At 42.4% G+C, this 23,231-nt stretch overlaps 1 protein-coding gene across 1 annotated transcript; it reads right to left on the bottom strand.

The window, feature by feature from the left end:
- Positions 1-348: 348 nt before the first annotated feature.
- Positions 349-21,763, bottom strand: Igsf11 (immunoglobulin superfamily member 11). Its single transcript, XM_042055810.1, has 8 exons — positions 21,670-21,763; positions 19,049-19,162; positions 17,399-17,562; positions 15,561-15,768; positions 13,308-13,463; positions 2,984-3,106; positions 2,113-2,263; positions 349-875 (listed from the first exon to the last, which is right to left on the bottom strand). The coding sequence occupies exons 1-8, from the start codon at positions 21,761-21,763 to the stop codon at positions 443-445; spliced, it is 1,443 nt and encodes a 480-aa protein (XP_041911744.1). The 3' UTR covers positions 349-442.
- Between the last annotated feature and the right edge of the window lie 1,468 nt (positions 21,764-23,231).

The following is a 23,231-nucleotide window of genomic DNA, read 5'->3' as shown; positions in this document are numbered from 1 at the left end:
GTAAATATACATATTTTAAAAAATAATTTCATTATTTAAACTCCACCTGGCACTTAAGTCTCCTGAAAATTATTAAGTTAGGCAAGAATTAAAGAACAGGTCCACCTGGACCACGGTTTGGGTCGTAAGCGCTATTCTGCTTCTAGCATTCTCCTTGGCTTGGCACGTCACTTGAGATGCAGCGTTTTTGTTTTTTTTTTTTTTTTAACTGAATCCCAGGACAACTGTGGTGAGGAAACAGTCTTCTTGAGTCTTCATGATGGAATATTCCTGGTCACTTCACACACTGCAGCGGCCAGGCAAGAGCACTGTCTTCTTGGTGCTTTTCACTAATGTAATGGTAACAAAAGTCTATCTTTCCAGCACTCACCCACCCCCCGCTCTCCCCCTTGTCAGGAGGCATTCCATTTTTTCTCTTCTAAACACAGCATCCTCAAACATCCTACACGAGGGATCCCGCCCGACTCTGGGCAGGCACCATGACAGGTACTGCACCAATGCGCTCCAGAGTCACTTGGCTGACAGTGTAGGAGTGTGTGTGCTGAGGCCAAGGCTTCCTGCTGACTGAACCATTGTTCCTGGGCATGACCTGTGGTGAGGACTCTCTGTTGGCTGTCACTACCAGGGTCTTATGTGGGCCAGAGACCAGATGGCTCCCATTTGCATAGATGGAGGGGATAACGGCATTGCCAGAGAAAGACTGGCGTAAGTCACTGAAGTGGTTGAACGACTCTGTGTTTCTGTGGGTTTTGGGATTGTTGTTCCAGTATCGACTGTTGTAGGTATTGGAAGAGGTCAATGTGTTATTTTCCGAGGAGGATATCTCTGTGTGAAATGCTTTGGCAGAAGAGCATTTAGGTGGAAGATCATCCTCTCTGAAATGAAACAAAGATAAAGTTATTCATAACTGAAACACACATATACAAATACATAAGCACACATACACAGACACACATCTCTTTTAACTATGAGGAAGACAACCTACAAAGAAACCCACTGAATTAGTCATCATAAAACATCCAGGTAAGCAGGCTAAGAACATCAAGAAGTTGAAAAAGTCATTCATACTATCAAGACTGAACTGCTAACAGAATCTGAAGAACCCCTGTGGTGTGCTGATAAGCTACAGGAGGTGAACAAGGAGAGCTGGCAGCAGAGAGGAAGACCAGAGAAGGAAGGAGAACAAATTCAGAAAAACTGAGAAGACCTGGATCATTAAAGCATATTAACAGGGAAATAATGTAGTCAAGTCTGAGACAGTCTGGACCCCCACATCCCAGGATCTAGCTTTCTTTAAACACCATCTTGACTTTTTTTCCTTAAAACATTTTTATTCTTATATAAACTGCCTGCTATATTTCTTATGTCTTGGGAATTCCATTAAGAAATTAAGGATTGAAAACTGATCTCCATTGAGGGGTACTTTTTGAGGGTGAAATGTAATCAGCTATGGCATTGAGAAGCAGGAGCACTGGCTGGTGTTTAGGACTAGATAAAGCCAGCAGGATAGGGCACAATGGCTGGATCCAAGCTGCTTTGAAAGAAAAGAAAGAGCTAACAGATACACAACTCCCATCTCTCTGTATGTGATTCGGGCAGGAAGCCACCACCAGTTGACAAGCCCTAGACATAGCTCCTCCAGAAGCATCAAAGTGCTTTTACATAACGCAGGATGCCTGGTGTATATTATTATCATGTTGAAATATGATTAATATGCTCCTTCATACCAAGCCACAGAGCAGTCGTGCTTAAGTAGGTAGAGAAACTGGTATGTTTGTGGTCAACCCCTTTGCCTCTACATGTTCCCATCTATTACAGCGGCCAACATGAAACACAGGTCTCACAGGCTCACTGTTTGGTGTGACATTCACGGTCTACCCTGCAGCTGTGGTGGCACAGGGGAGCTCTTCATCCTACTTAGATTCATGAAGGATCTTCGTGAATAAAAATGAGTATGACCATGAGGAAAAGTAATAAACATAACAAGAAAATGGCATTTAGACATTTGCATTACCTTGACCATAGAGTTGTAAGACTGGCCAAGAAACCTTGACTCCACAATGAAGAGAAATGCACACTGACTCTGCAAGATGAGCAATCTGACAGACTAACCTGATTTCATTAGGGATTTCTTCCTCCTCCTCCTCTTTATTTTTGCTTCTCCAGTAAAAGAATGCCCCTGAAATTAGTGCAATACAAATAATGATGAGGACTACCCCGGTGCCGACAGCTCCAGCGATGACTCCAACGCTTCGGGGCTGGGCTGCAAAACATATTTAAGGGAGATTAAATAAACAAGAGAGAAATGTACATGCCATACAGCTATATTCACACCAGTAAGTCTGATTAAAATGTACAAAGCTGCCCAAAGCATCCCATCCACATGAAATCAGATCTTGACTAACCTTTGGCATTCCCAGTAGGCTTACAGCAACTGTTGGACGAGTAAAACCACCACAACCTCCCAAGGCCGCAGAAGAGCACAGCTGGAATAGGGCAGGAGACAGAGCCTACTCAACCTGCCTTGGTGTCCCAGAGAGCTTTGGATCTCAGATTGTTTATGGCCTCATCCCAGTCACATGATGTCCTTCCACAACCAAAATAAAAATCATCTAGATTTCCCCTACCAAAAAGAAGTGTTCCAAACTGCTTGTTGATAACTGAACACCCAGAAGACCCAAGAGATTAGGGGGAAAGCAAAGGAGTATCACGAGACTGCATACTACTGTGACTGCAGACTAATGTCATATCCACAGCGCCATGACATGAAGATTAGTTTGGTTTTGATGGTCCTGAGAAGACACTCTGTCACAGGATCGGCATATCAAGGAGGCTTAAATAGTAAAATTTTTATAAAATATTTTCAACAATGATTTAAAAGAATTTGTTTACTCTTCACATAATCTCAGAACACTTATAAAGAACTCTGCATTTTGTGACTTAACCAAAGTCTGGGCATTTGAGTCTTGAGTCATGTACTTACGTGAGATCACCTGAAGATCCAGGAGACAGGTGCTTGTCCCGATGGCGTTAGAAGCCACACACTGGTACAGACCTGAAGACAGGACACTGATATTCCGGATGGTGACTGTTCCCTGGACCTGGTCTGTCACAAAGACAATAATCAAGTGACAGCTTGATGGAACGAAGAAGGAAAACAAAGACATCAGAACAAAGATGACATTATACCCACACTGGAGAGTCGCCAGTTTTCTTCCTTTTTATAATGAGAGGAGAAATTGTTGGCTCACAAATGTTAAAGAAAATCATGACAGCATATTAAAGACAGACCTATTAAGGATTGTCCTAAATGAGGACAATCTTGAAACTCAAGATCCAGACTAGTGAATCATGACCTAATGTTAGTGGTCTCTCCTGACTGGGGAGGTCTGGCTTGTCCTTGGGAGACTGTGATCAGAAGATCACACTGGAACATGAAGGGGCCAGGCCTGCTTGTTTGTTGGGGTTTCTGTCCCGCCCTGTACCCCACAGCCAACAAGCCCCAAAGAAAATCACACAGAGATCTCTGTAAGTTATAAAGCTGATTGGCCCATTAGCTCTAGCCTCTCACTGGCTAACTCTCACATATTAATTAACCCATTTTTCTGATCTATGTTAGCCATGTGGCTCAGTACCTTTTTTCAGTGGGACAGATCACATCCTGCTGCTTCGGTGATCTGGGCAAGAATGGGAGGAATCAACTTCTTCCTCCCCAGAATTCTCCTGTTCTCATGACATCATTTCTCCTTCCTGTCTGGTTTTCCCACCTTTACCTCCTGCCTGGCCAATCAGCGTTTATTTAAAACATGATTGACAGAATACAGACAATTCTCCCGCACCATCACACTGTAACTATATAGAAATGCAGTAAAAGGTTAGAACCCATACAGTTTGGTTTATACATGACAGAGAAAGAATCGATTCTATGCTCTAATTCTAAGTATCACAAAAAGTTGGAAGGAGAGCAGAAGTGAGTCTGGAAAAGAGGAGCTTGAGACCACAGTACCATTTCACAGAATTTCCCATCAGGCACATGGAGCACAGAATTTCCCACCAGGCACATGGAGCATTCATGAGCCAAAGTCATCTGCTGAAGACACTCCATACCCTTGCAGGAATGGTCCTACAATAGTGGCTCCATTGTGTCCTTAACCCTATAGGAACAGCTCAGGGAAGCTTGGCCTTGATGTGAAGCAGCGGTGGATCCAGAGTAGAAAAAGCCAGAGTAGCCAGTGGGTGTTGCTCCCCACATGAGGAGGTTTTGCCCTGTGTTTTATTTTCAAAGCCCCCACACAGGTATATTAAGAAATGCTCTAACTGGCAACACTTGAGCAACTCCACAGTACCAACACAGTTTAGTCATTTGTGCCCACATCATTGAAATGACTTACCAGAGTAACAAAAATATGCCAATCATTGGGTACAGTCATATATATAGATATTTTTCTAATGACCCTTTGAGATATTTTTATTATTAGCCTACTGAACAAATAAAGACACTGTAATTTTAGATGGCTGGCTAAGAAAGGGCACACAGCTGATGGCCTGAAACTGCAACTGTATGGCTGGCCATCTAAGACCTTTGCTCTGGACCTCACTGCCTCCCTTTAGCTGGAAAGAAAACACACCTGTCATCAGAACCATCCAAAACAGTGCAAACTTAGACGTCAATGGAGAAAGCTCTTAACGACATATGTGAAAAGTACCAGGCACAAGGTCCAAGAATTCCTGAGCCTGCCCTGGGAACTATCCCTACCCTGGCTTGACGTTTATATGGAACTACGATTTGGTTATCTGCTAGTGGCTTTCATCTTTATCTGCAGCAAAGCCAGAGGGGCCTGGTTTTATCAGTTCCTTCATTTACTGCATAAATACGTATGGAGACCCTCTCTCTGTGCTGGGTAATCCAGAGATCAGTGCCAGGAAGATCAACAGGACAGACCCTAACAAGGCAAGGAGTCTCAGTGAGTGGTTTAAATGCCAGCCAGTCAGAGCTACAGACCTCAGGTTGCTTAAGGGTGCGCAAGGGAGGGCCACCTAAAGAACACTGAAAATTGAATAGAATATAGGTGTGGAGTATATACAGGTCCCCATATACCAAGGCTGTCAGGGTTGTCTAAGCCTTCAAATACAATGCAGTGGGATGTGTTCATGAAAGCTGGAATCATCCAACATATTTGGGGTGTCATCAGTATCACAGGCCAGATTAAGGAGGGAGACTTGGTATTTTCCATTTCTGTTGGAATGCACTGTGTAGCGCGGGTTGGTTGAAGAAAGAAGGCACTTCCAGAGGACATTTTAAGACCTGTGTGGTAGCAGGACCCATGCTACGTAGAGCACTCTGACGCCTTTCTATGGAAAGAATAGGTGAACTCCATATTACATTGATATCTTACATGGATTGGATTGTACATAGCAAAGTCAATGTACTTAATGGTTGCTAGGTTTGCACTCATTATTTCCTTTTCTGGGGTGTGTGTGTGTGCATGTGTGTGTATGTAAGCCTTAAGTAGGCCTGATTTAATCTTCATAACATGCTTAGGTTCTGTGTTCTCTGCTTTCCAGAACTGAGCCATCTCAGAGTAGCCTTGACAACATATGAATGCAAGTACAGTAGTCTCTCAAATCAGACCTGCCCAAGTCCAGAGATCACAAGGACACCTGCCTTCCAGTGAGGGACTTAAAGCTACACAGATGTATCTGTACACAGCACCTCACCATTCATGGGCCAGCGCTGCTGGAATAACAAACCAACCATCTGCAGAACTCCGCCTTCAGTCATCCCAAAGCTTCCAGGCAACAGACGCAGCAGCTCCGGGGTAACCAACCCTACAATCCCACATACTGCCTGCTACTGGTTTTCTTCCACTTTTCCTCCCAAGATTCTAAAAATTCAATCAGTTCACATCAAACCACTAATTTTGTTGACATCCCCAGAGACAACTAGGGGGATTTTCAACAGCTGCTTTGAGCGGCACTTGGGCATGCACACAGCAGCCAACTCCAAGGGATGCCGCTATAAAGTCACTCTTAAAAAGCTGAGGCCACCCATCCTCCTTTTTTTTTTTTTTTTTTTTTTTTTTTTTTGTCTCCAGATACAGACACGGTGAGCATTTGCCATAAGAAAACGTGGCTCAATGGGGCTGACGTGCCATGGTACAGCTCACTCAGATGTAATAAGGTGACAGATAGGACACACACCACACACACTGATAAGGAAGGATTAAGAAGCAGCAAATCAGGAAAGCTGAGCTAGGAACCAGCCCTCAGCAAACACCAGACTGCAGCAGACAAGCACATGTCCCACCCTGATACCGGTCAGGCCTGTGTTGGGACAGGAACAATTTGCTGACATGAAGGATGAGGGGAGCTGTCCCTCTGATCTTCCTTCTTCCAAACATGGACATGTGGTTTGGGGAACTACAGTGTGGGAAGGTGAGAAGGCAGCAAACACAGTCTGGGTTTGCGCATGCACTGGGTCACACACAGGCGGTACATGCGGCCTAGCGGGCCCTTCAGGATCACAGAAACAAGTACACATGATTCTTCCCAATTTTATCTGCGATTCTTAGTTCCAGAGCCCACACTGGGCTGGGTCAAGAGTGCATTAGCTGAGGGTGTGTTTGGGAGGCAGACTGCTTGTGCTCAAGTCTGCTCTGCCTCCTACTAGCGATGAGGACCTGCTTGGTGATGTGTGTTTTAGCTTCCTCATCTGTAACTAGAAAAGTCCCTCGACCTATGAGAACCGAATGACCCTGCATGTTAACCTGACCAGGATGCTCTCTGCTGCTGTATCTACACCGGTATTTCTTGGGACTACACACACAAACACACACACACACACACACACACACACACACACACACACATATTTAAAATCCTTAAAAACTTGGTTGAGAAATGTAGAAAAGCCTCTAGTATCTTAAATTCTCAGTAGATGTCAATATTTGGGATTTTACAGGAGTAATAAGAATGTCAAATACCATAAATCAGTCTGTATTTTTATGATTTATACATCTTAAAAGAAGGATCACAATAACAGTGAATAATTTCTTATATAAAGGAATCAGAAGTTCTGTTTAAAATATAATGATAGATAAATGGTTTACTATTACTTAGGTAAAATTATATGCAAACATGATCTCTCCTTGAAACAAATATTTAATGGTAAATATAAAACCAAAGGGAATATTAACACCAAATAAAGGCCAGATAAAAAAAATCTATTTAAAAGCATGAACACGGGGCTGGAAGTGCAGTGCAGTGGTTAAGAACAAAAACTGTTTTGCAGTTCTTGCAGGACCTACGTTAGGTACCCACAATCCATGTCAGCTGCTCACAAATGCCTGGAACTCCAGTTCCAGGGGATCCAACTCCATAGGTAGCTTCAACAGGCACCTGAACTCAAGTACATCTAATCATACACAGACACATGAAAAAAACTCTTAATAGAAATAAAAAATAATAATACAAATAGTTAACACTGTAACTACCACTCTTAAAGAGAAAATTTAAATGCAATGTGACATTTTGTATACTACTCAGGAGGAGGTTTGATCTCTGCTCAGGAGACACATGAATGGAGTATGTATCATTTTTGTGTTGCTGTTGGCTGAGCTAAGATGCTGATGATTTTATCTTTACTCATTCTGAATGCTAATCTTCCCCATTTCTTCTCTACCCCATCACTTTCTTCGAGCGTCTTCATCCATCAAAGTCTCCCATTTACGACCTGGATGCTCACTTTCACCCTGGTTTCTTACACTTCTTCTAAAATGTACCTCTTGCTAACTTTTCTGGTTACACATCTGGAAATACTCAGAATGTCAGCAAGAACATCCAGACTCCTCAAATATTACACAATGCTTTTTACAATCTGTGTGTGGTGCTTTAAGTAATAATATCTAGTGTTTTTTATTGATTTTATTGAGCTATACATTTTTCTTTTGTCCTCTCCCTGCCTCTCCCCTCTCCTTCAACCCTCTCCCATGGTCCCCATGCTCCGAATTTACTCAGGAGATCTTGTCTTTTTCTACTTCCCATGTAGATTACATCCATGTATGTCTCTCTTAGTGTCCTTATTGTTGTCTGGGTTCTCACAGATTGTGAATTTTAGGCTAGTTTTCTTTGTTTTATGTGTAAAAGCCACTTATGAGTGAATAATATGATATTTGTCATGAAGCAAGGGATAAAAAACACCTAGTTATTCAACAGTTTAAGTTAATGAAAACTTTTCTTCTTCCATGAGGGTCACATAATACTCAGACTGGGTAAGAAAATAGTTATGGTTCTTTTTATTTAAAATATATTTTATGTGCTATATTGAATAGGTATGGAGAGAGTAGACAACCTTGTCTTGTTCCTGATTTCAGTAGAATTCCTTTGAGTTTCTCTCCATTAAGATGTTGACTATGAACTTTCTGTAAATTGACTTTATTATGTTGAGGTTATGTACCTTGAATCCCTAAAGTCTACAGGAGTTCTATCATGAAGGGGTGTTGGAATTTTGTCAAAGGCCTTTTCTGCATCTAATGACAGGGTCATGCATTTTTGTTTTTCGTCTTTCAAGTTATTTATATGTTGAACCAATCCTGCATCTGTGGAATAAAGCCTATTTGACCAAGGCGGGCCATCTTTTTTATGTGTTCTTGGATTCAGTTTTCAGGATTTTATATGAGAATTTTTACATCTGTGATAATATGGGAAAATGGTCTATTATGTCTTTACAGCTTCCTCCAAGATTGAATAGATTCCTTCTCTGTAGGGAAGTTCTTTAAACAGGAAGGTACACAACTCAAGATAGCTTCAGGAAGTGCCTGAAATTCATCAGACTTACTAGGTCCCCACCAGTAAAAATAAACATAGAAGTTGTGAGTCCATTTTATAGGGAAGGAAGCTGCACTTCAAAGAATGCTCCCAGAGAAGAAAAGCCACAAAGGAGAACCTGAGACCAAAACAGCTGCCTTGAAGAAGCAGGAACCAGTCGAGCTGCCTAGAAGGCTTCACACTCCTGAGGTACCTGGAAAAGACACTCTCTATTCTGTTGAGCTGCCTACCGGCTCCAGGTTCCCAGTTTCGTTAGCTGTCACCCTTGCTGGTGTAGACACTGAAAATTCAGCTGCCTTTGACGCTTTTATTTTCTGGTAAGCTGGAGAGATGGCTCAGAGGTTAAGAGCACTGCCTGCTCTTCCAAAGGTCCTGAATCAATTCCCAGCAATCACATCGTGGCTCAGAACCATCTTTAATGAGATCTGGTGCCCTCTTAAGGAGGAGACCTGGTCAGTCGTCCTCATCAAATGAGACCATGAAACCCAATATGGACGAGGTCAACAGAACTGCCATATACAAGCTGCCCATGCATGCTTCAGCATTGCCAGGGCATCATTTTGAATTTTAAAAGTAACCCCTGATCCACATACCTGTAAGTAACCCCCGCCCCCCCAAAAAAAGAAAAAAACTTATTGGCTTATCAAGTTGGCTTCAGCAATATCCTTTGTTCTGTTGTGGGACCCCTAGTTGTGGTAAGTAGATGTGTATTTTGCTACAAAAAGTTTTGTCACACAGAAGTATGTAATTCTCTTTCTTTGTTGGTTCTTCATGTAGTTTGGGTATCAGGGTTAATTGTGACCTCATAAAATGAGTTTGGCAATGATCTGTTTATGTGTTATGGAATAATTTGAGGAGCACTGGCATTACCTCTTCTTTGAACAGAATTCTACACTATAACCATCTGGCCCTGGACCTTTTTGATTGGGTGACTTTTAATGACTGCTTCTATTTCATTAGGGATTACAGGTCTGTTTAAATTGCCCACGTGATTATGATTTAACTTTAGTTAATGGTATGTACTGAGAAAATCATCCACCTCTTTTAGATTTTCCAAATTAGTACACTTTGGTGGACTACGGGGTTTGATTCTCTAGATTTCCTCTGTGTGTACTGTTGATGACCCCTTTTCATTTCTGACTTGGTTCATTTAGATTTCAAACTTTGTAATAAAACAGCATTAGGCTATGGTGCTTTTTAAGATTTTCCCCTGTTCCAACTGTGCTGTTTCTAACAAAGCTCTGCACAGAGGTCTCAAGCAAGCTGACAAGACCTTTACATTCCTTCCCTGTGATCAATTATGGAAAAATGGGGTCGACCAAGTTGTTCTTAGAAATATAAGAAAAGATGTATAAATTAGCTTTGGAAACTGTGGACGGTTGATAAATAAAGTTTTAATTTTCTATTTTCCAATGGAAAGATTATCAGAAATTAATTGTCATTATTTGCCATAATTTTTTTAAAGAAAGGTATCTTAGGGCTCTCCAAGTTTTGTGTTTGTGAGGGTTTTTTCTTCCTCTTTGAGTTAGAACAAAGGAGTGCAGTCCTAATTATATCCCAGTTATATCTCACAGCTTTCCTTGTTGAGTTCAGATTTTACTGAGCTACTGAGAAGAGCCACCATGTTTACCAAAGCCCTTGATGACCAAGAGGCTGAAAAGGGAAGAGGTGTCACTCCTGAAATCAGTCACCCTGTGCAATATGAGATGTATCCTTCTAGGTGTGGCAATGAGTTGTTAAGTGATTTTTCTAACTGTATATTAGACACATTTAAGATATCAATGCTAGAGTCTACTATAAACCAATGGAATCAGAATATTTGGAGAGGGTCATGGAGAATCGACATGCAGTAAAGACTGATGGGTAATTTTTATGTACAGTTAGATATAGACAGTTGCATTAGAACATGTACTACAAATTACAGCGTCTGGCAAATATATGTATTTTTCAAAATATCTTACATGGGATTTAAAAGTCTGCCAGGAATGTTCAGTTTGTGGCATATGGTCAGAAATAGCTGTAAATGTTGCCCAACACAATCTCATAAAATTACTTAAAACATTATGAATTTTTTCCTTAAAACATTATACTTTTTTATTTTGTTATATCAGGTCACAAAAATCAAAAGGTTGGGCACGCCAAGCAGAACAAATATAAAGATATATTTCTAAGAAAACTTCTTACGGCTTAACACAAGTTACAAAACGATATCCTAAAATATACTGGGCCAAAAAAAAAAAAGTCACAATTTCAAAGCAGTTTAAGCATACAGTAATGGGAGATTAAAATCTAAAGCACAACCCCAAAAAGAATTTTGTGAAGTGAGCCAGGCGGTGGTGGCGCACGCCTTTAATCCCAGCACTCGGGAGGCAGAGGCAGGCGGATCTCTGAGTTCGAGGCCAGCCTGGTCTACAAGAGCTAGTTCCAGGACAGGCTCTAGAAACTACAGGGAAACCCTGTCTCGAAAAAAAAAAAAGAATTTTGTGAAATGAATGTTTATGGTATGGGGCTTGAAGGAGCTCCCTCTGGCTAATCTGTGGTGAGTTCATGGAAACATAATGTATCGAATGGAATGCTAAGTGTAGGTGAAGCACTGCCTCACAGAAGAAGGCTGACTAACGGACACTGAAGAAATGACACAGTGATAACAGCGGCACTGTTGATGCCAGGTCATAAGCAAAAGGCTGCGGAATAACAGACTCTTAGAGTTTCACAGTAGGGCCCCACAAACTACTTATTGCGAAATAATGTTCTGTTACTGGCCAGACTCATAGGATGCCCTACCTAAATAGTATTTCCTCAGAAAATTCTTTAGGAGTTCAAATTTTAAAGTACTGTACATATAATCAATGAGTTAAATCTTCTAGTAAAAAAAGTTATTTAAATTGTTTTGGGGATGTATGTTAAGATCTACTTTGTTCATATAGGTATCAAGAGGTGAAACTGAAGAAAAACCATGCACATTTAATTGAGCAAGTAAGTTTATCTGAAGTACTTCTGAGAATTTATCCAAAGGCTGAATTACAAAAGTCCACCATCGTCATCATTGGCATTCATGTTCATTCACCTTTATCCCGAAATACCAAAGAATTCTCAAGTTGCAAATATAGACTTATCAAAAACAGAGAGATACAGGAGCCCTTGCTACATGTACCTCTCAGCCAACATACATGGGATTGTCAGATGTTCACCCAAATTTCACCCTTTACCCAGTGTTCCACAGAGAATATGAATACGGATATGAAGTTCAGATCCTCAGTGTTTCAGAGGTTCTAGATGATACCGCCAAACCCCTCATCTTACAGAACGGTTAACACAGGACTGGAGAAGTGAACTGTTGTAGACAGAGTTACTGGAAACGCTGGACTTCAGTTTTCAGCATTTCAACACGCGCTATTTTAAGCCTGCCACTTACAATGGTGAGATTAACAAGTCAGTCCACAAGACAGCTATTTATCCCACAGTGTAGCCCAAGCATTTAGCAATGAAGAGGCAGTGAGGGTGGGGAAGAAGGTGGGGCACATGGACAATGGAACTGCACCAGTCACTACAAAAGTGACCTAAAAGCTACTGAGCTGGAAAGAAGGTTTAAAAACTAATGAATTTGGGGCTCTATGAACTAAAAGGCCGGGAGAGTCCATCAGTGTTCCTCTGATTCTAGAGGGAGTTTACTTGCAGGCTTTTTAGAGGATGTCACCCTGGTTCCTAATTACACCTAATGTCACCCAGCAGCCCAAGGCTTTCCTTTCTTGGGGCAGGCACAGATCACCAGGATGATTCAAACTGAGGCGCAGCTGATCCATCGGGGGCCTTTTTGTTAAGGGCTAGCTCTCACTAAAGAGTTGATCATCTAGCCCAAGAATGAGACGAGGAAACCAGTCTGTATTAAAGATATCACTGTACTCAAGGGCGCGGAATTGGATTTTCTTGAAACACAAGACTTTACACAAACCTATCACTTCCTCTCATCTTATTTAATAACATCTGAGAGTTTCAAAGGTACTTTCTTCACTATCAAATCCAAATGAAGGGTTCAGATCCAGAACCACCAATGGCATGCATGCATGGCTCCTCACCTTTACCTGTCTGGTGTGAGCTTAGGTCACGGGCCCCTTCCCTGTTCTTTTTCATCCTCATCCTCTAAGTAGACTTGAGGCTGAAACAGGAGAACTAATCCCCTTATGTTTACACAGATCTCTCTTACGCTAAAATGGGCAGAAAGTGAGTTCGCAGAGGTGTCAAGAACTGCCCCAGTGTTATGTTAACTCAATGGCACTACAGGTACGCTACTTTAAAGCTCCACTGGAGAAATAAAGTTTTCATCCTACCAGATACATTCTTAAAAGTCATGTAGGAACGAGAGAGAAAATGTCATACTCACCTTAAACTTGAAAGCATATTCTTCTCTGCAGTTACAAACTATTAAAGTGCCTTACTTTCCTCAGGTGCTAATCAAACAGGTTTCACGGCACTGTACATACCCTGAGTGGCGGTTGGAGGTAGCTTGAGCGTATTATCTAACTTCTCCCAAAGATAAGTGGGCCGAGGGATGCCTTCCTCGGAACTACACAGGAGGATGACGTCGCTGCCGATGTCCTGGGATCCTTGGATTTGGCAGTGTGGAGCAGAAGGGGGGACTGGCAAGGGAAGGATGGGTAACACAAGTTCACTGTTACTGCGGGCAATGAGACAGGAATGCCCATCACTGGGGAGCCACAGGCAACAACTGTGGATCACTGAGGGAGATGGCCTCATGGCTGACGCCAGGGGACGGCACAAGGCTTGCATGTGAGAGGAGGGAGCAAAAGGAGCCATGGCTTTCGGTTACATTTTAAGGTATCTTAGAGCTTTGGTTTGAATGCTCCCTCTAAAGGATTCTTAAGAGCCTTCAGGTCAACACACTGCCTTTAAAGACATTGCTGAAAAGACACATTCAAACCCATTTCCAGAGCAGAAACTGACTCCCCCTTCTGTCCGCTAACAAAGCCCACTGTAGTCAGGTCCTCCGCTATTTTACGAAGACTAGATGGGCTGGATTTGTAGCAGAACCAGCTTTATGGTTCTTCAGCTTCCAGTGAGGCTCAAGTTAAAGAATGTTAACTATAAGGCAGGGGGTGTTTCAAAATCCAAAACTATACTCATTAATGACTAACAAGGACACCGGCAACCAGGATACAAAAATCACCAAAGCAACACCAAAGGGAGGAAATGGATGGCTCCCACTGGCACAAAAGAGTGAACATATGAACAAAACCCACGACATGGAGTTCCAGATTGGTAGACTCGACTGAGTTTATGTACAGGTGATGATGTTCTTAATCCTAACGCCTTCTCAGTAAATGAGTTCACCCCTTCAGAGACACAAAAACCGGAAGCACAGAATAAGTTAGGGACAGACAGAGCAATCAGAAAGCCAGGGAGTGGAAGAGAGACTTAAGTAAGCTGAGGGTGGAGGGGTCTGGGAAGGTAGCTCACTGGCAGAATGCTTGCCTGGCATGCATAGGGTCCAGAACTACCACAAAGGCGGCGGGGGGCGGGGGTGGTATCTGAATAACGGTCTGCTGTGCTGGGGTGAGCCAGCCTCCTGGACGCCTTCGACATTACCACTGTGCTATTGTGAAGCTAAACCTAAAGTGATTATTTTAAGGTGGCATTCACTATAAAATAAAGGATTTTGTTTCACCTTAGGAATTCTTTTAAGACGGATACTGCAAGCAGCCAGTTGCTCAACTATCACGTAAACATTAGAATGGCATCTATTTCCTTTAGGAGTCATTACTGTACTCAGAGTCCTCAGAACTCTATATAGCTTTAATATAATGAATATTATCTTCAGAAGATATGTCTGCAACCTGGTCCTTAGCTTTCAGAACTGTTAGAAGGCTGGAAGAACAGGGCACCAAGGATTAAAGTATTTTCTCCTTGATTGAGAAAAACATCAGTATCCTGAAATAGCTTAGCAGTGGGAAGGGAGAAAAGGGGTGAGGAGCGGGCTGGACAGGACTAGGGAGACAGATACTGGGAGCTGAGCGGGGGGAGGAAGGGCCTTCCTGAGTACTTCCTCTTCTGCCCAAATGATGAATGCATCCCTCCTTCCACGATAATCTGCCTGGAAGCCACTTCTACAAGTAACCTGTCTGAGAGACATGAGGACTGAGACTTCAAACAGCTGCAGGGAATATAATTTTATAGTGCAGAGTCTAGCCACATTATACAGTATGCAGAGTGCTGGCTTGAATGAGCCCCTCCAGTTTCAATCTAAACTTGGTTCATTTGCTGTCTTAAAGGACCAGACCCTAAATCGGTTTGATCTCACTTCTAAGGTGATGATCTGGTATACTAGAAACAAGGATGTCTTGCATAAGGAGGTGGAGTTAAAACTACGCCAGGTCCACTTCCTGTGAAAGTAACTATTATCCTCACACAAGCGACACCTCTACTTTTTGCTTACAGCAAATTATTCATGATTGAGTTTTACCACAGCAGAAAGTTCCTGCTCTCCAGGATCTTAAAAATGACTTTTATGTCACCCTTCATCCACTGTCAGAAAACAGCATTAGGTAAAAGAAGCATAAAAAAGTCCAGGGACATTGTGGGTGAGAAGGCAGGAGGGGGGTGGGGCGCTCAGATCATAGGGATGGAGCAGAGAAGGAAATGTGAAGTACAGAAGTAAGCATGGTTTCAAGTAGATTTGTAAGTGAAGCCTAAGGTAGTGGGACTTGTCTGTCACTCACCTAACACAGTGAGGCCAGCGACCCCAATGTTCCTGCCCCCTCTGTCTGGAAGGTTGTTCACCAAGCACTGGTAGGTGCCTGTATCTGAGAGTTGAGTGTTATTGATGAAGATGGAGACATTGGTAGCAGGCATGGTGCCTGTAAATCCTACCCTCCCATGGAACCTGGGGGCGCCATCAAACATCTGTCCACCCTGGTAGAGAATGACCTGCGAAAGGAAGCAATATGTCAGAACACCGGCCATGGTAGCCCCTCCTCAGCACATAACCTGGTGGACAGAACCAAACGGACCTGCAACCAAGAGTGGAAATTCTAATTTCTCAGGGCTGTCGGCAACTTTCTGTAACCGCCCCATCTATGAGTATCTTAGGACTCTAAACTCTCGTGTGCATAATTCGAGTAACTAGTTCCCTTCCTTAATTTATCAGAACATTAAAAAAATATTTTGAATGCTACTATCAGCACATAAATATTTCTACCAGTGCAAAGGTTAATGGTGAGATGAAATCCAAAAGGTATTTGCATTGCTGTTCTCATACTAATTAGGCCACAGAATTCTGAACACTCACAGGCTGGATATCAACATTATAAAAGGAAGGGAACATTGCAAGTCCATGACTACTGTCGCCTGCCAACTCTCAGGGCCAACAGTTATCAGAGCTAACTATTCCCGGGAGAAACACGGCATATAGCATGGCAGAACGCTCCGTGCCCTGAGAATGATGAGGGCCTTTCAGGATCTTCCTGTGCATGTGTGGGAAACCTTCCACTGATTCTTTTTTTAACATGTTTAACCCCATAACTGATGATTAAAATGATGTGATTTAATAAAATGAACCCCCAAACTTAGTCTACGGCAAACGTTTCATGGTTTGAAGATGCACTGCATCCCTGTGTGCAATTTTCAAATAAGAAATTCAAAATCAATTATTTTTACAGAAGTTTCTATTGAATTTTGTACTAGAAATTTTACTTCACTAAATTGGCTAGAGAGTAAGATGAAATCAGAAGAGCTTCAGAAAATGAATGTCATCTTTGTAAATAAAACTGTGGTGACTACCACAGTTAATTAATTTTATAGTAGGGATCTGAGATTATTAATTTATTTCCTAGAACTGATAGAAATTTCTGAGGGCAGCTTCCATTTTTACATGTGTCTTTCCATGTGGCATACTCTCATTTGTATGAGAATCTGAGATGGCTAGTAAGGTTTGGATGCATGTTGGCTGGTCAGCCTACTGTGTTTACATGCATGCTGGCTGGTAAGCCTACTGTGTTAGGATGCATGTTGGCTGGTCAGCCTACTGTGTTTACATGCATGTTGGCTGGTAAGCCTACTGTGTTTACATGCATGTTGGCTGGCAAGCCTACTGTGTTAGGATGCATGTTGGCTGGCAAGCCTACTGTGTTAGGATGCATGCCGGCTGGCAAGCCTACTGTGTTAGGGTACATAAGTAACTCAGCAAAGTAAACTCCTGCCTACAGCTTCTTACTCTCATCACTCTTTAGAGATCATTCTAAGTCACCTAAGTTAGCGTCAATCTCTTCCTGAAAGACAGACTTTGCCTTCTTAGTATTTGCGTTACAGCAGTGTTTTCTTCTCAATACTCCAAAGTCCTACACAAAACCCGCAGAAGACTCTCCTTAGCATCTGCTAGTGGATAATGATGACATCCTTGTAAAAGGAGGACAGCCTTCAGAATATTAACTAATCATGTAGTGGAGAGGGCACACTGACCATGTCCTTACTCTAGAAATCAAACATTCCCACGATGCTTCCCTCACACTGTCTTCCATAAAGATCCACAGTTTTGGGGGGTGGGGACAGAGGTACCTACCTGTTCAGGCTGGTTTGCATTCGAGAGAGGAATGACCATCCAGATGACATTGAGGTTAATGAGAGCAGCACTGGTAGAGAAGGCACACGGGAGGACTGCAGTCTGGCCCCGGGCCACCTGGATACTGCCAGGGCTCTCGGACACTTCCAGGGACACTGTGACACCTGCAGAGAAAGGAATAATTTGGTCCTGTGCGTGTCCTTTCCTAACAGCCCTGTGAGTATCACGGCATCACATCACATACAGTTAGAGCTGTGAACACATCGAGGGAATGCTCTAACCAGACAATGACTCATCGCTCACTGAGCCAAAATAAGAAAGGAAGAAGCTCACTCCGTTGCATCTGAGAAAATAATTTTAAAGTCAGATACACCATGGCGGTCTGAACAGAAACTGATAAATCCTGAAAAAGCCATGAACTGAATCTTGAAAGCACCATTAGAGTAGTAGGACACCCTACTGCACCATAAAACCTCGTGCTCGTCTGCAAATCTTCCAAAGTATGTGCATGTCTTTATGCTCACAGCCACATATGGAACATTAATGAAAGAAGTAATCAGATCACACAAGTGGAAAGATACACAGTGTTCATGAGATGGGAGATTCAATATCAATAAGAGGTCAATTAATCTTCCCAATGATAAAATTCAGAGCAAATCCAATTAAAACTCCACCAGGCTTTTTTAAGCACATGGCACTGAATTAATTTCAGCCTGGCTATCAGAGGTATCTTAGATGGCCCAGTGGTTAAAAGCACACACACTGCTCTGTGGAAAACCCGGGTTGGGTTCCTGGTACCCGTGTGTGAAGGGGTTGGTCACGACACATGACAAAGGAAGAATCACAAAGAGTTAAAAGAAATAAAAGAACATAATAAAAAAAAATAATGGTAAAAGGCTCAAGATCTGGCCCAGCAGTTAAGAGCACTGGCCGCTCCTGCAGAGGGCTCAGGTTTGATGCCCAGCACCCACATGTTGCTCACAACCTGTTAACTCTAGTTCTGCAGGCACTGCACACACAAATTACAAATACATATGTAGGCAATACACTCATACACATAAAACAGATTAATTTTTAAATGATGTTCATACGATCTGATTTCAAAATTTTCTATAGAGCTCTAACAACCAAGACAGTTAAGTGTTAGTGTGAGGAATGACATACAGACAAATCACACAGGATTGAGGGCACCTGGTGTTCATGGCTAGACACTTTCCAACAAGGTACAAACAAAGGGAGAAAAAAAACAGGATTTCCTATCTACCACGTGGTGTGGGAACAATATGGCAATACTACAGTAACTCAAAAAGAGAAAAATAGAATTTGAACCCATACCTCATACACAATATGCAAATACTGACTCCAATCTTCTAAGCTTAAACAGAAAAAGCTAAACTTACTGTCCATTTACAAATAAACATAAAGAAAACTTAAAGTTACTTTCCTCTAATCAGAGAGATTTTTTTTGAGACAGGGTTCCTCTTAGCTTAGGAGCCTGTCCTGGAACTAGCTCTTGTAGACCAGGCTGGCCTCGAACTCAAAGAGATCTGCCTGCCTCTGTCTTCCATGGTCTGGTATTAAAGGCGTGTGCCACCACCACCTGGCTATCAGAGGTATCTTAGATGGCCCAGTGGTTAAAAGCACACACACTGCTCTGTGGAAGACCCAGGTTGGGTTCCTGGTACCCATATGTGAAGAGGTTGGTCACGATGGCCTCTGACTCCCGAGTGACACCCAGCACCTTCTTCTGCTCGCTTTTGGCCCCTGTGCTCACATGTGCATACACACACACACACACACACACACACACACACACCTTCTTCTGCTCCCTTCTGGCCCCTGTGCTCACATGTGCATACACACACACACACACAGACACACACCTTCTTCTGCTCTCTTCTGGCCTCTGTGCTCACATGTGCATACACACACACAGACACACACCTTCTTCTGCTCTCTTCTGGCCCCTGTGCTCACATGTGCATACACACACACAGAGACACACAGACACACACCTTCTTCTGCTCTCTTCTGGCCCCTGTGCTCGCATGTGCATACACAGACAGACAGACAGACAGACAGACACACACACACACAAACACACACAGAGTTTACTCTAAAAATATTAAAAATCTTTATTGCTATCAACAATTTAAGAAAATTAAAATTTCAATATATAGCCTGATAGAAATAATATAAATCATACATTTTATAAAGGGTTTATAGCTAAAATATAGGAAGACCTATGACAATTCAATTTAAAAGATAATCTCTTTCTTTCTTTCTTTCTTTTTTGGTGTTTTGAGACAGGGTTTCTCTCTAGCTTTGGCTCATGTCCTGGAACTAGCTCTTGTAGATCAGGCTGGCCTCAAACTCACAGAGATCGGCCTGCCTCTACCTCCCAAGTGCTGGAATTAAAGGCGTGCACCACTGCCACCCAGCTTAAGATAATCTAATTTTAAAGGGATATATACATCTGTGGTAGTTTGAATAAGAATGGCCCTAACAGGTTCATATATTTGAAGTCCTAGTCTCCAGAGAGTGGCACTATTTGGGAAGGATCAGGAGGTATGACTTGTTTGAGTAGGCATGACTTTGTTAAAAGTATGTCCCTGGGGGTGGGCTTTGAGGTTTCAAAGGCCCATACCAGACCCAGTCTCTCTCCTCTCCGCCCCTGAAGCCCATCTCTCTGCTTGAGGATCAGAATGTAGCTCTCAGCTGCTATCCCACGTCATGCTAGCCCCACCTTCCCTGTCAGGAGGACAGTGGGCTGACCCTCTTAAACTTTAAGTGATTGCTCAATTAAATATTTTCTTTTAAAAGAGTTCTGTGCTCACCATGTCTCTTCAAAGCAACAGAACACTGATAAGACAATATCTAAATCACAACACTAGTGCACATTTACTGGAACAGCTACCATCAAAACCACATGAGGTGCAATGAGACTTAGAGAACAGAGAGGCTCATGTATTGCTAGTAAGAACATAAAATAGCACAGGATCCTTGGAAAATAGTTTATTTCTTAAAAAAAAGTCATACTTAAACATATTATAACAACCTATCTTAGAACTCTACTCCAAGAAAAATGGAAATATAATAAAGTGACAGAACTTATGAAATGAATCTGTGTGTATGTGCATGTGTGTCCATACACACACACACACACACACACACACACACACACATCATATACAATGGGATGCTGCTTAGAAATACAGGCATCAAACCGCTAACACATGTTTCATTAGTAAAACCAATCTAGAAGTAAAATGCTGAAGGCACATTATTCCATAAGCTAGAAATGTGTGGAAAAGGCAACTCACAACAGACCTGAAGCAGCCTGCAGGCTGTGCAGGCCTGGAGGGGACAAGTTGAGGACAGTATAGGCAAGCTCAAGAGGGCTTTTTGGGTTTTATAGATTGTTGTCATAGTTGTACAACTCTATACATTCAGTAGAAATCAATACAAGTTGGACTTTAAATGAGTGAATTCATAGGATGGAAATTATACTTCTATAAAACTATAAAAATTAAAATACAGAAGCAGAGACTCATCAGAATCAACTCACTAGAAATTAAAACAACTGTTCTCTTTTTGACAAGCCCTACCCCTTGCATGGTAGAACAGTGTGGAAAAAAGAGCAGATTAAACAGGTCACAGAGACCCTAAACAGCTTTTCTAAGTCACGTAGAGTACATCAAGTCCATGATAGCATCCTGTTTTATTTGGCAATGATGTTACCTTACTCCCCTCCCCCAAAAGCAACACAATGAGATGGTGCTATTATTTCAATGGGTTTTTTTAAACCATGGATAACACCTTCCCTCTACGGAACTGCATGCTCTTCACATGATATTCTAGGGAGTTACCTTTTCAGTATAAAATGTTTCATAAGATAAGCCATCTGCAACAAAATGTAAAGTCCCAGATAACAGCATGGAAAATGTCTAAGTTAAATAAGCATAGGCGAAATTCTTCAGTTTTGGAAAGTTCAAAGAACCTCAGGGGTTAGACAAGGAAAAGGAGAGGTTTGAAACAAGCTAAGGGTAGTAAATATAATAGTTGCCTCATAGGACAGGTATGGACCATTAAAATAATGCACATTACAAAGACCTGATAACATAATGCCATTAGAGACTGTCACGGTTAAGTGTTAGGGTAGGCATGGTGGTATGCAGCAGTAGTTTCGCATTTGCTGCCAGCATGCAAGTAATGATACACAGACTTATTAATGATGAAAGCTCAGCCTATAGCTTAGGTTTGTGTCAAACTAGCTGTAGAACTTAACTCATTTCTACTAATCTTCAAACTGCCATGTACTACCCAGCCTGCTTCTTCCATGTCTTCTGGCATCCCTAGATTCATCTTCGGGAGTCCCATGAATGCCTCCTGCCTAGCTATTGGCCATTCAGTTCTTTATTAAGTCATTCACAACAATGCATCTTCACAGTGTACAAATATCCCACAACAGCGGTGTACAGCCCTACAGGCAGGAGGAGCTCAAGTCCTGGAAAGAAAGAGAGAGGGGAAGGGATGGGCAGGGAGGGGAGGGGCTGAGCACTACGGCAGAGGCACGTGCTCCCCGAGTGGGAAGACTACAGCAGGAGGACTGTGAAATCAGGACAGCCTGGGCTACACGGCAAGACCATGCCTCACAAAACAAAAAACAAAGCAGCCACAAAAGCTCCACCAATGCATTCTTCAGACTGCTCCAATGCAGGAGAGAAAGCACATAGCCCTGTTAATCTATGCAAGGCAATGTTTATCATCCAGTCGCAAACATACTAATTTCGTGATAAACTCACATAATTTACACACACACACACACACACACACACACACCAGTATAAACAAACTGAAATCAAAAGCTAAAAATGGTGGAAATTGCTCAAACAGATAATGCAGAGGAGGGCAGAGATGGGGCAGGGATGCAGCAGGAATGGGGATAGGGGTGGGGTCAGGAAAGAGGACCCTGCCACCAAGAGAAAGCCCCTGCAGCACTCACTGGATTTATTTTACATTCTCACGTGATCTGATTCTTGAATCTCACACTTTGGCACAGCTGCAGAAGGAACATTCTAGACAGGTGGCTTCTAGAGCTTGCCAAGGGGCAGGTGAATCTGAATGGGTCTGACTGGAAATCTGGCTCTTGCTTCCAATCAGCTGTGGAACACAAGGTAGTCACTTAATTCCTGTAAAAGCAGTGCTCCACCTACACAAGGGTTTGTGCTCCCACCCTCTCACGACGGGAGGACTGTCAGAGATGATGGTGAGCACAATGACTGTTCTTGCTGGGTAAGCAATGGGGCACACTGACCACCCAAGCCTAAAGTCTCTATATAGATACACTCATTTAATTCTCTAAGGAATCAAGCGGGAATCCCCACTGCTGGGGCCCTTCTGATCTCCCTGCTAGGAGCTGTTTGTTCTAATAAAATTTGTCCCCCAAAAAGGGAAAATAGAGACCCACAGAAAAACTTAAAATCAGCTTGTAGACACATAATCATAAGGTTAGAAAATGTACACTCTGGACTCAAAGCAGGCAGTTTATTTATCGAAAACATGCACTAAAATATCTCCTAAATGTTTATTATTACTGCATTAAGAAAGAAAAATATTTAAAACTATAATGGACCTTTACAAAAACCCATTACATGGAAACCTCCCCATTCTCCTGACTGTAAACCTACAGGTCAGCTGCCTCTGCCTCAATGCCCTCTCCCCATTGTTAAAGAAGTTTATTTAGAGCCCACCTCCCACCAGGAGAGTTTTGACTCCTCTCCCTTTGGTCCCCTTAGTAATCTTCCCACAGACTGCAGTCTCTCAAGCCATC

This window comes from Arvicola amphibius, chromosome 10, assembly GCF_903992535.2.
Source record: "Arvicola amphibius chromosome 10, mArvAmp1.2, whole genome shotgun sequence".
In the NCBI taxonomy this organism is placed as follows: Eukaryota; Metazoa; Chordata; class Mammalia; order Rodentia; family Cricetidae; genus Arvicola; species Arvicola amphibius.
This window is presented reverse-complemented; position numbering and strand designations above follow the sequence as displayed.

Bases quoted from the DNA above. Each gene is read 5' to 3' on its own strand.
- Igsf11 (XM_042055810.1), bottom strand. From the start codon at position 21,763: ATGAATCTAGGGATGCCAGAAGACATGGAAGAAGCAGGCTGGGTAGTA. The intron at 17,563-19,048 runs GTGTGTGTGCTT...CTTTCTCTGCAG, and splicing joins CCTGGGTCTTCCACAGAGCA to GTGTCACAGTGTCCCTGGAA. The intron at 3,107-13,307 runs GTATGTACAGTG...TCTTTGTGACAG, and splicing joins ACCTCCAACCGCCACTCAGG to ACCAGGTCCAGGGAACAGTC.